The following is a 13,701-nucleotide window of genomic DNA, read 5'->3' as shown; positions in this document are numbered from 1 at the left end:
ACGGTAATCATTCATAACTACTCTTGTAGCTTTAATATGTGCTTCCCATCTAGTATTAGAAAGACGTTTTGGAACTTCAGATTTGGATCCCAAACCCGATTTTAAAATAGACCACCGTTTTGTCGAAGCAGAGAATAATGTATAGGAGTGTTGTAAAATTGCAGAGAAATTTACTGCGTCTACACAATAATCAACTGCAGTGTGGCCGACAAAATTTAAGGAATGTCCGGCGTAGGGAATATTTATTGTTTTCTAAAATTTTTTTCCGCATACCCTTATATTTCACGGACACGTTGGCCGCGTTATCGTAGGACTATCCTCTACACTTGCTAAAATCGATTTTACATTCATTCATAATATAATCAAGTATCAAATTGGCTAAATTTTCTCCAGAATGGTTTTCTATTGGAATGAATATTCAAAATCGTTCAAAGGGATGACTATCGTGAGGACATACTTAGCTTAAAATAACAGTTAATTGATCAATATGTGGCAGATCAGGCGTTGAATCAACAGCTTTTTTCAAATCTTCAAAAATAGATTTTCTTACTTTTAAGTCATTAAATCAATAACTCCTCGCGTGTTGCTTTAGATGAATATAATGGCTCTCCAGATCCAGAATTCCCATAACGACCAATATGATCAGCGAGCAAAGGATCAAATTTAGCAATTAGTTCTAATAATCCGAGAAAATTTCCATTTCAAAGTGAATTAAATTTCTCGTCATCGCCTCGAAACGTCAATCCTCATTCTGCCAAAGTATTTACAACTGCAACAATACGATGAAGCACCTGCCTCCAATATTTTTGTTCTTTTATAATTTGTTTATCTAATTTCGAATCTAAAGTGGATCCACCTTTTCTTGATAAATATGTGAGCAAAGCTACTCTATGATCAGTTGAATTCTCGTGTTGTTTAAATAAAACCGGGTTGCGCCAATCCATAAACCCATCATTGACTAAAGCGCAACTTGAATTTGAAAAGAGCCTGCATACAAAACAGTAGACACATCCAATTGATGAAAAATATACTAGCCACTCTCAACTGTACTTTTCACTATTAATTTTTATGGAGTGAAACAGTCCTCAGGTGCAATACCTTACTTGATAATTTTAAATATCTGTTTTGATTTTCCAATGGATTCTTCCAGTGTTGACAGTCAACAGGTCCTTTTTGACCCAAAACGAGATATCCTTAGTTAAAGTACTCCATAGACCCATATAATTGTATTTTGTACAGATGTTTTGTTGATTCTTATATGTATCGTAGTCTGAAATGCCTTAAAAATATCTATAGGAACAGTATCTGTTTTATAGACTGCAATATGGGGATTAGATACAATTGTACTAGATCCAACTATGTTTGGAACAGTCGGTATTGATACATCAGGTCGATCCTCAATAGAGGATCGACCTGAATCTTCGTTTATTTCTGTTACTTTAAAATAAGTGTCAACTTCGGGTAAACTAGATAAATGAGCCTGTAATAACTTCTTATTTTTTCTCTTTTGATTCCCGTTTGCAAAACGTTTTCACTTTTAATCCTAAGCAAAATTTATTTCAGATAAGTAAAAAAATGTAAAAACGAAATTTTTGAAATTTTAATAAATAATAATTATTCACTATTGCTTTTATTACAATATTGCAAATGACATTATGCGAATTAATTATTTATTTATATCATTAAATTGATTATTTTGTTATTGCCGATAGATTATTTTTATTTGTAAATTATGTTACATAAAATATGTTTCTAACTCACCTCAGAATTTAAATAAAGGTAATTAGATAATGAATGGAGAGTAAAACCATGCCAACAACTATGAATTTTTTTTCGTTGTTGCTTTCATATTCCAAATATTGATAAATCCATTTTGTGCAGATTCGTAGGTGGGCAGCCTTTTAGCTTCTGTGGAACAATTTATGGGCCACCCGAGATCTGCTGGACGCCTATTGCCGAATCCTGGTTCAACTGATATAAGGAATTAAATTTATAAATGCTATTATACATGAGTGATGCTGTTGTTGATTTTATGGGGCATCAGCAATATTGTCATATTGCGCCTTTGTGGGTAGAACACTGCATATACAGTATTGCTAGCACCATAGGTCATATTGGCCCTCGCGGATAGTACAGTGCATATAAGCAGGGGCGGGCCGTCCTGAGGATGAAAGGAGTGCACTGCACCCGGGCACCAACGTTTAAGGGGCGCCTGAAAACCTGAAACTTACATACACATATGAAGAAACTTTTAAAGAGGAGCGCCAAATTGCGATTGGCTCCTTGGCGCCAAACATCCTAGGAACGCTCCTGCATATAAGCACCAAATTATGATATTAGGGTCCCCCGTAAATGAATACTTATACCCATATATTTATTTTGCCTGTAAACTGCGTGTATTCTCTGGTCGATGTGCCTGTTTTCTGGACAAAAAAACCTTGCTATCTACGCCTGAGAGTCTGAGACCGACTACGCGTATAAGAGCCGTCTTCCTCACGCCAAGGGGAAAATACCCGGATTCAAATCTCTTTAATAATGCAAGGAATTTTATCGGCGCTTTTTAGAAGGTGACTGAGTTAGTCAGCCTCAGGTGGGAGTTGCATAATTTCTTCCTGACAACTAAAGTTTTTCAAACGGCAAACAGGCCAAACCTCCCCCAGAGGAAATAATACATATAGTGTAACGTGGCCTAAGTTGCTGATGAGCCTAATACTCTACAAGAACACACAATCGAACATATTGCAGCAATGAGTGATGTAATGGGCTTAGTTGACATAACTATATTCAACCTTTTACTATCACGTGTCCAAAGTACAGTACAGTACTGTACTTATATCAAACAATCATTTCTATGTATTTTTAATCGTTGACTAATGTAAACTATGTGTTGTTCACTATAGATGGCGTAGTTTTGGAAATAAAGTGCTAGTGTGGAAATTTGGAACGAAAGTGCGGCTTATCTTTCTGCTGTTGGGGTTTGTTGAAGTAGTGTGTTTTTGAGACCTGTCGTTAACTGTTAAATCTCCTCTTAAATATTAGTTGTGTTTCTACAATGTTGTCGACTAGATTTTTTGTTTTACTTATGCTTGTGTTACCGGCAGTCATACTGCAATTCGAAAAAGGTAGGCAAGCTGGTAATTATTCTGTTATCCACGTTGATTATTGACGACGTGGCATTTATGCTGATTACTATTTCAACATTTTTTGGTTACAGTAATAAAATTTCAATTTATATATGATTTTATAAAGCGCTGAAAGTGATAAATCAGCAATTGGTGTAGATGTAGCTATGGGATTTTCGAAATCCGGAGCAGCCCATAGTTATAGCAGACGTGTTCTGTAAAACTTGGGAGAAATTGGATCATTTCAAATGTTTTCCTCTTGTTAGGTGTCCCGTGCCTTGGACATTTACAGATATGAAAAAAAAAAAAAAAAAAAAAAGAGTTACAAAATACCGAAACGTAATGTTTAAACAAAAATAATTATTATAATTTATTAGGTTTGATTTTAAATACCGGTTATTAAAGGTAAATAAGGGTTAATTGCTGGTAATTTAAGTTTGTTTTTGATTACTGGTAAATATTTGGGAATATTTGCCAGTAATAAAACTAAGACATCACGCCTACTTACACATGGTAAAAACTGTAATACTTGAGAAGGAATGCTTGCCTTAATTTTATCATCAGCTAGTTTGATATAATGAATAGTTCGGCTTGTAACACTATTCATACATGCAGTTGAGACGGCACTCTGCTGTGTGATATTTTCTTCTAATGGCAAGACCATGCTGTCTCAGCAGGAGCACTATAAAGTAATATTTTTATTCTTTAATACAATCAGTGACAATTTAATGATGGGAATTTGATTGAGAAACTGTAGCAAACAAAACTAACCTTTTTATAATATAAAATAAGGTGAGTAGATTTATAAAGCATCCATCGTTTATACAGGAGAACACTTCATGACTTCAAATGTTTACATTTCATGGAACAGTTTTGGAATTTGAAGATAAAAAATAACTGCCATATGTTATGCATAACTCATTATTCAATTTATTAACTTTATTAATTTAACATTATTACAATGTTAGTTTTTAAGCAGTTTTTATATTGCTTGTATATCATCATCATTCTACTCTTCCATTTAGCATGGGTTGAGTCCCTATTTGGATATCAACCTCCATTGTTGTCGGTCTCTTGATTTTCCATAATTTGTCTATAGTTATGAAAGTCTGTGTTCTTCTTTAAACATTGGAGCCATTCTCTTTTGAATCTTCCTGGTGAACTCTTATTTTCAATTCTTCCTCTCAATACTACATTAGGCAGCCTTTGTTGTTTCATATGCTTCATATGTCCAAACCACTGAAGTTGTTTTTTGTAGATTAGTTCTGTTATGCTGCGTTCAAAATTCGGCTCTTTTCTTACTTGCCCATTAGTTTTGCGTTCTCTCCGATGTGTTTTATTAAATTTCCTTAGGCATTTCATATCAAATGCCATTACACTGAACAACAAATTTGTGTCATATCTTGTTATGGGCATGAAAGTAAGTTTACTATATAGATTTTGGGGTGCTAAACATAGAAATAGTGCTTAAAATGGCAGATTGGCTGTTTGTTTTTGAAAAAAGTTGTATTTTATATTTATACAAGGCTTGTATCTGCAAAAAGACCTACATTCTCCACCATCTTTTTCTCTACCATTGAATACATCATGAATAGTCAAACTAACACAATAAACATATCGGCAAAAAGACCTAAACCATTTCACAAATATACATTCTCAGTTTGAATCTTAATAATGTCCATTTCTACTTACAGTCTGGTAAACCCGCTTACTTTTCTGACAGAATTCAAATTATTAATCAATTCAACAACTGCTCATCTGTGTTGTCCTAATTATTTGCTGTATGATTAATTTCACTTTGGAACTTATGTATATGTCTACTCTGATATTTCCTATCAGAGACTTAGTAATTTGCAGTCTCCTCTTTTTGATCTTCTCTGGCTTAATTTCTCTCTCTCTCCTGTTCTGTCAAATTCATCTCTTGCCTCCATCAATCTCTCAGTTCCACTAATCACTAATAGACCTTTAATTTCCTTTCTTATATTTTTGAAACTTGATTTTCTCCAGTTCAACTTTCCTGACGGGGATGTAACTTTCCTTGGCAATTTTAATTAAGTCCCATTTACTTTTCTGACAGAATTAAAATTATCAGTGAAGTCAACCACTGCTCATCAGAGTTGTCCTACTTATTCACTGTATAATTCGTTTCACTTTGGAAATAGTCGCCTCCGTAGCCAGGTGGGAAGGAGCAACAGTGTGTACCACATGCTTCTTGATTAGACTGGGGTTCAAGCCTGTCACCACCAAATACGGAGGATGCGGAAAGGTCAGGGAGTGACCACTGCATATCCTGGAGCAATATGGCCTTAGTTGCTAATGCTCCTAAAAACCAACAACAACAACAACTTTGGAACTTGTGTATATGTCCACTCTAATATTCCCTATCAGAGACTTAGTAATTTGCAATCTCCTTTTTTCGATCAAATTCGAATTTTAATGTTCGCAACTTCAGCTGGCTTCAATTTTTGGTAAAACTCCAGAATACTGTGCCCTTTTGAAAATCACGTCGAGAAGAAGAGGGGGAAAGCAGTGATGTACGGTTCGTAACTCCGCCCACTCACTGTGTTCCCTCTCTTCTTCTCAACGATTGCACGTGGCGAATGTCACACGACATAACAGTATGGCGGAGCTGAAAAACAACAAAATTAACGGCAATACAGCGTTTTTTTTTTTTTTTTTTTTTTTTTTCCGGAGCAGCAACCAAAATAATTATACATAAAAATAACAGTAATTTTTTTTTCAAAACGAAACAAACTACTGAGATGCAGTAAACGACCAGTTTTCACCAAATAACTCCCAAAGTCGCGTAAAAAGGTAACCTAAAAATCTAACCATTTTTCACTAAAAACATGGCTCCCATTATATATATTTTTTTGTCCAACGACTGGTTTTTGTTTGAATTCTTCTCGAAGTTGTGTAAAAACCTAACTATTTTTCTAAACACAATTGAAAGTCGATTAAAAACATGACTCCCATTATAATTTTTTTTTTTTCCGTCCGATTGGTTTTTGCTTGAATCCCTCCCAAAGTCACGTAAAAACCTAACCTTTTTTTGCTAAACGGAAGCAAAAATCAATTGACACGTGCAACGAACAATAAAATTGCTCTTTGCATAAGTACAAAACGGCAACATGGAATTTTTTTTTAAAAGAATGCAACGGACACAATACTAGGTTAATGATACGTGAAAATAACACAGAAATACAAATTAAACTCACCTCATCAGTCCTGTCCTGTAGGCTCAAACTCAGGACCACGTGGCAAGTAGCAGCAGAGCACCGGACACAACAGAAAGCAGCATTCGTATGAAAGTATACGCAATGAATTTCACATTTAGTGCTCCATTGACATCGTGTCACGTGACGTCCGCGTGAAACGAAGAGGGGTTGCAGTCAGTGTTTGGAGTCACAACCTGTCAATCACTGCTTTCCCCTGTTCTGACAGCCAATTACAAGGGTGCACCGTATATTGGAGTATGGCCCAATTTTCTACTCACATGGACTCAGCTGTTTGAGATGCTGAGGCATTGCAATTTTTTTTTTTTTTTTTATATTAGAAACTATAGTAGTGTGTATGGGTTGAAGGTTCAGAAGATGAAAGAAGATACTTTTGACATTAGCCTTGAATTTATGTAGATTGTAACTTTCCAGAAAATGAAAGTGCAAGGAATAAATGAGGAAGGAGAAAAGTTGGTTCTGTGAGTTTGAAGTTGGACAGTAAAAGGATTCTGACTGGATGCAATGCATGTTTTGACTGGTGTGAAAGAGAAAGTGGGAATTATAGAAGCCAATTCAGGAGAACAGTGACCATGGAAGTATCTATAAAAAAGGCATGTAGCAGAAACAGAACATCTATGAGACAGAGTGGAAGGATTTTGCAAGAGATGGGTCATTAATTAGCCCAACTGCTCTCTTTTGAATAGATTCTAGAAGCCTGAGAAAGGTTATAGGGGCATTGACCCAGAAGTTGGAACAGTATTCCAATGCAGGGCAGATTTGAGTTTTTTCAGAGTGAATGCTGAGAGTGAAAGAGAAAACTCAGTTTTTTAGATGCAAAGGAAGTAATATTTGTGATGTGTTTATGCCAAGAGATATGAGAAGTCAGGGTAATCCCTGATAGAGATGTGTGATCTTGTCAAGAAATCTGACTGAGCATTGTTGAAGATAAGCATAGGAGCAGAAGAATCCATTTTGTAGGATCTTTCCCCCACTGAAGAATTACCTGGAGATCAGCATTTAAGGTACTGGAATGGATATTCAAGGTCAAGCTGTTTGCGCAGGGCAAGGTTTTTCAAAATGGAAAGTGGAATGCAATGTGTTATCATCAGCAAAACTATGGATAGGATTTCCAGTCAGTGGGAGAAGGTCATTAATATACAAGAGGAAAAGAATGGGAGGAAGAACTGAACCATGAGTGGAGAAGTTAGAAGATAGTCATCTACCATCACCTGCATTGAGCAGTAAGAGAGAAAACCGCATACCCAATTACAAAAACAGTTGACAAACCATAAGATAGAAGCTTATTTAGAAGACCTTTATGCCAAACATGATCAAAAGCCTTTGAAGTGTCAAATGCAACTGCTTGAGTTTCTCCAAACTTTTCCATTAAATTTGTTAGTAGATGGGAATCATAAGCCAATATATTACCAGTGGATTGACACTGGTGGAATCCATGTCAGTGATCATTGATCAGGTTCAAGGTGTTTAGATAGTTCAGGAGTTGGCATTTAATAGATTTCTGCATTACTTTAGAAAGAATAGCAGTAATTTAAGCAGAAGGGAAAACACCAGTGGAATAAGAGGTCGCCGTAGCCTAGTGGTCAGGCACGCAGGTACATCATAAGTACACGTGCCTTGAGTGACCAGGGTTCGAGCCTGTGACTGCTGAATATGATGCTGTTTCTTGTATTCTGCCATCTTGTGAACTTCTCTGACTTTGGTCATCTCGGAGAAAATTTATTTATTTATAAGAAAGTGTAAAAAGGTGACATAGAACAATAGTAAGCTCAGGAGCACGGGTTTTGAGAACAAGTAGAGAAATGCCATCAGGACCTGGTGCCTTCTTGGCATCAAGATTGTTCAAAATTCTCCTGACATCCTTTTGACAGAGACTGCAGGAGGCATTGAATGGAGTGTACTGGGAATAGTAGGAGGTGGTTTACCAAGATCATTAATACAAGAGTCGGAAGAAAAGTAAGATGCCCGCAGATCATCTCAATTTGCATTTTTGTAATGCCAGACAACACATGGCTGAGAATGGTCATGAATGAAAAGCTCCGTTGGAGAAGAGATCATCACAAAGTTGTGATATTTGGTGCCTAGAAGATCATTCACCTTGACTGTGTACTTGGAAGGGTTGTTTCTGAGAAAAATATCGAGTATTTGCCAGGTATTCTGTTACGTAAATGAACCAACTGTGCGAGGTTCTCTCTGCATCTTGACCAGCTGGATCCATGGTATATTAATATTAGTAATGGCCATATGGTGCAAGGAAGCCTAAGGCTTAAGCTGTACCGAAGAAAAAGAAAAAAGAGTAAAATAAAATAATTAATAAATAATAAAGGGGAAAAAAATAGACACCCTATGCATTTCTCTCCTCCCGTAGTTAACTATCCAGCTGACCTTTGAATTTCCCCCGACTGTCAGCCTTGATCACCCATGTAGGTAACTTATTCCAGTAATTTATAACTCGCCGGCTGAAATAAATTCCTGCAATCCAGTCTAAACATCTCCCGCTGTAGGTTGAATTTCTGGCCCCTGGCTCTATAATCATGAAAATTTTCTTCCTCATTCATTTTACTTTTCAGAACCGTAAAACAACTCAATCAAGTCTCCTCTAAGGTGCCTAGTTTCCAAGCTGGACAATCATCATATTTGAAGTCTTTTCTCATATGGACACCCATTTGCTGATCTCACCAGGCTTGTTACCTGTCTTTGGACCCTTTCAAGAAGCTCGATGTCTTTTATTAGGTTGTCTCCACACTTGAACATAGTATTCCAAGTGTGATCTAACAGTAGTCTTATATAATAGGATTATGACGTCCTTATCTCTACTAGAAAATGTTCAATAGGACACCATGGGCTTTCCTCGTAACCTGTCTACAATGCTTGGAGAATTTCATGTCTGACTGTATCGTAACACCCAAGTTCCTTTCTTCTGCTACTGACTTCAGTTCGACTCCACAAGTGTATGTTATTTTGCGGTTGCTGTTCCCCAGGTGTATGACCTTGCATTTTGCTGAATTAAAGCATAGCTGCCACATTTACAAATTACAAGCCATTGTAATTTCCTTTCCTGAAATTATAACCCATTCCTTTGCCTTTAAATGCTACTACCTCTCTTCATCATCCACCATAGCACTCTATGATCGATTCCTGTACTGTCAGCCCTCTTATGCCATCTGGTCCATGGGTTATGATCAGGTCTAGAATATTGTTTTTCCTAGTACTCTCCCTGACATGTTGATACAAATAATAATCATCTAGTTGATTTAAAAATTTTCATCCCCCCATGTAGAGTTTCCTTCCCATTTGGTCCAGTCAATTAGAGGCAAATTAAAATCACCCATAATAAGACATTCACGCTTGCCTGCCCATTCCATTTGCATGTAAAGGCTCCCATCATAATCTTCACAATCACCTGGCTTGTAGATTACTCTCATTATACCTTTGCTTCCAACTATCTCACATCATAGATTCTATACTAGCATGCGAAACAAGTGAAACAGGGAAAGATTTCGTTGTGCTCAAGCTGCTTTTGATAAGAAGCATGACCCTACCACCCCTTCTATCTGCCCTACCCTTCCTAAATACATTGTACATACCATACTGAAACTCATCATCCCCTATTTCTGGGTAGCACCACGTTTCCCTAATCCCTATTATGTCAGCGTTACTTGTTCTAACCAGCATTTCAAATCCACTCATTTTATTGATGACACTTCTGACATTACTGAATAAGCAATTAAGACACGGTGTTCTTGTATAGTTAACTACCCTGACACTTTGAAGTTATTTAAGCTTGCTTCCCTGGCATTAACTACCCACTCATCTGAAACGTTTCTGCCCTCTGAACATCTTGCTAATATGATCTTTTGCAGTAACAAACAAGAACTCTTGAGGTATATAAAAGCGTTACTTTTGACCAATATCACAAGATGAACACGTATCTATATTATCTTTGTCCCCCAAACTAGCAGTTTCCCTGAAACCTTAAGGTATCCTTGATAATACCGACACTAGAAATAGTACTAGAAAACAGTAGCCAGCTGGAGTTGTTAACATTAAAATCTCCATGGAAAATTACCTCCCTGTTAGGAAAGTTGGACTGGAGAAAGTAGAGTTTCAAAGAAAGGAAGTCAAGGAGTTCCAAGTGATAAGTGAAGTTGGGAGAACAATAGAGGCAACAAATAAATTTGACAGAATGGGTAGAGAGGTTTTAAGCCGAAGATTATTCCAAATTACTAAGTCTCTGACTGAGAATATCAGAGAAGATATATGCACACAAATACTACCTTTGAAGTGAAAGGAATTGTACAACAAATAATTAGGACAATTGAGATGGACAATGGTTGAATCAACTGATATTTGGGATTCTGTAAGGAAAAGTAAGTGGGGCATGGTATGCTGTAAGTAGAAATGGACATCATTGAGATTGGAACTGAAACCATATATATTTATGAAATGAATGAGGATGTGTTTGGGAGGTTTAGATCTTTTCACAAATAAGTCTATTCTATTAGTTTGACTATTAATGAAGTAATAATTTTTGGATATGGTATACTCATGGCAAACATACACCCAGCTTCTTGACATAAGCCATGATGTTCATCATAACCTCAAAAGACATCATTCTGCATGATGGAAGAGATGGGGAGTTGCCGGAGGTTTGCTCCGGAGACTAAACTTGGGTTTTGCTACTTCAAGCTTCCAGTAAATAAAGCAGTGATATTACTTTGGTTGATGAAAGTTATCTACCACCTATATATATTTACTAATGACCTCACACAGATTGTTCATATACCTACCAGAATACTTGACAATCCTAATCACATAGTCAACACCTTTGATTTTTTTCTCACAAACATCTTTTCTAAGTGTGCAGTCAAGGTGAGTGTTCCTCTGGGTACCTCAGATGATCACAGCTTGGTGATGGTCTCTTCTCCAATAGAGCCTTTCTCTCGTGGCCATTCCCAGACTTGTGATGCCTGGCACTACATTGAATGCAAAATGGAATGATGTGAGATTTCTCTTCTTCTTTTCCTTGGTTGGATTACTGATTTGAATCTTCTGATGTCAATGTTCACTTAGATCGTGTCAGTGAAATTACTTTTGTAGGGATGAAATCCTTTATTTCACACTCCACTGAAAGACATTTTTTGGGTAGATCCTTAGACTATGAAGAGTTTATTGACACATGAGTTAGTGCAATTGCATCATTTTTATATGTAGTAAATTACCAAGGTAGATGAATTGGCATCGTTTTAATTATATCTCATATTGTGAATACCTTCACAATCACAATGAGTTGCCATGATATTATTATTATCATTAGCCATATGGTGCAGCAAAAGCCTCAGGCTTTTGCTGCACCAGCCAAAAAAAAAAAAAAAAATCTAATTTACCCTGAGAGAGAGAGAGAGAGAGAGAGAGAGAGAGAGAGAGAGAGAGAGAGAGAGAGAGAGAGAGAGAGAGAGAGAGAGAGAGAGAGAGAGAGAGAGAGAGAGAGAGAGAGAGATCACCAAGGAAGAGAAGAATGATGATATCCAGCTCAGGACCCTGGGTGTGCCAAGCCCATGCTTACCAGATGTGAGCCCCTGGGGTTGTACTGCCTCGAATAAGTAACGCTTTACCAATGGAGAAAACTATTGTTACTTATTCTCGGGGTATACCGCCACCCAGATGGCACCATTTCAAGGCTGTCTTCGGTGGGTGGGTACCCTGGTGCTGCAATAGTGACAACCAGGGCCGCATTTACCACTAGGCAAAATAGGCACATTCCTAAGACCCGCCAAAAAGAGGGGCCCACACAGAGGTATTTGTCATTACTGCATGAAATAAATAAATCCACTGGCTTTGACTTCTAAATCTAATTAAAAAATATATACCAATAATAATACTTATTGCAACGCCAACGTCATATTTGTGTGGTATCTTTTGTCGATACTTTGGTGGCAGGGGGAAACGTACACGACAGTTCAGCTGTGCACTGTGCATAAGTATACATTGTTTTTCACAAACCACTAGTACAACTTGAGTGGAGGCAGGAAAATGTTTGTCTACACAGCTTGACGCATACAGTTGCAGTCGAACTGCCATCGGTAAATCAACACACATCAAAGGACCCAAACATTGATGGCAAGAAGTTTTACTTCCAACACTTGAGAGTTCCTCACAAATTTTTTGTTACATATATTTTTTGGAGGATATTATTAAGTTTACAGATGTCAAAATTAGAAAACAAAACTTTTAAATTTCTTAATATAATTTAATATTGATTTTTTTATTTTCATTTTATATTTTTTTGTAATCTCAAACTAATGATATAAATTAACACAACTTCAAAAATTGTGATTTTTTTTTTTTTTTTTTTTTTTTTAACAAATATCACCCTCCTTGTTTATATAAGAAGGGCCCCGACTTTCATTTGTATGCCTAGGGCCCGAAAAGCTCTAGATGTGGCCCTGGTGACAACACAGTTTTATATGTATAACTCCAATAAAAGTGAAGGTATTCAATAAAAGAATAATTCAAGGAGATAAAATTCAAGAAAGAAGGTATTTGATGAAATCAAATCACAGTATGAGATATAATTTAAAAAATGCCAATTCATCTACCTTGGTAGTTTACTACGTATAAAAATGATGCAATTGCACTAACTCATATGTCAGTTCACACTCCACCTTAAATTTTCATCCTTTATCTAAACTTTGTTTTTCCAATAAATGTGGTAAGCCTGTTCAAGATGTTGCATATTGCAATTGGTTTGCATCTGGATATTGGCTTATGTTATGCATCTAAACTCCAGGTTCATGTTCTGTCTACACCAAAGCTTGCAACAGTTATAAAGCAGTTATTATTCAGTTATTAAAAAAAAAATAGATTTTTAATGGACCAAGAGTAAACTTGCTTCTTATTGCAAATGGTAGTTAAGTGTTCTGATCGCTTACAAAGCTATTGGCCGAAACTTTTACTCATCTGCTCTCCCATCTCTGTTAAAACCTGATAGTTCTATTGCCATCCTCATCTAAAGATAAAGCTGACTTACTAGCATCTTACTTTTCTTTTAACTCTTGTATTGATGACGTTGGTAAATCACCTTCTACCATTCCCAATACACTCGACTCAATGCTTCCTGTAGTCTTCCATGAAAAGGATGTCAGAAGAATTTTGAACAATCTTGATGACAAGAAAGCTCCAGGTTCTAATGGTATTTCTCTATTTGTTCTCAAAACAAACGTGTGCTGCAAAGCTTACTCCTGTTCTGTGTTGCCTTTTTATATTTTCTTATTTCACTAGTGGATTTCCTTCTTGTAAATTTGCTCATATCCAGCTAGTTCCTAAAAAAAGGTTAGAAATCC

The 13,701-nt window shown here is 36.5% G+C and overlaps 1 protein-coding gene across 1 annotated transcript in view; it reads left to right on the top strand.

Annotated features, from left to right (window-relative positions):
• The first annotated feature begins 2,923 nt into the window (after positions 1–2,923).
• LOC150082859 (translocon-associated protein subunit alpha-like) overlaps positions 2,924–13,701 on the top strand; it is a 54,694-nt gene continuing 43,916 nt past the window's right edge. The window contains exon 1 of the mRNA XM_090376876.1: positions 2,924–3,122. Coding sequence (XP_090233002.1) covers positions 3,053–3,122 — 70 coding nt within the window. The 5' untranslated portion in view covers positions 2,924–3,052. The remainder of the gene's footprint in view (positions 3,123–13,701) is intronic.

Source organism: Mastigoproctus giganteus, chromosome 7 (genome assembly GCF_048544385.1).
Source record: "Mastigoproctus giganteus isolate SK-2022 chromosome 7, ASM4854438v1, whole genome shotgun sequence".
Lineage (NCBI taxonomy): Eukaryota > Metazoa > Arthropoda > Arachnida > Uropygi > Thelyphonidae > Mastigoproctus > Mastigoproctus giganteus.
The sequence above is the reverse complement of the archived record's forward strand: the minus strand, read 5'-3'. Positions and strand labels throughout refer to the sequence as shown.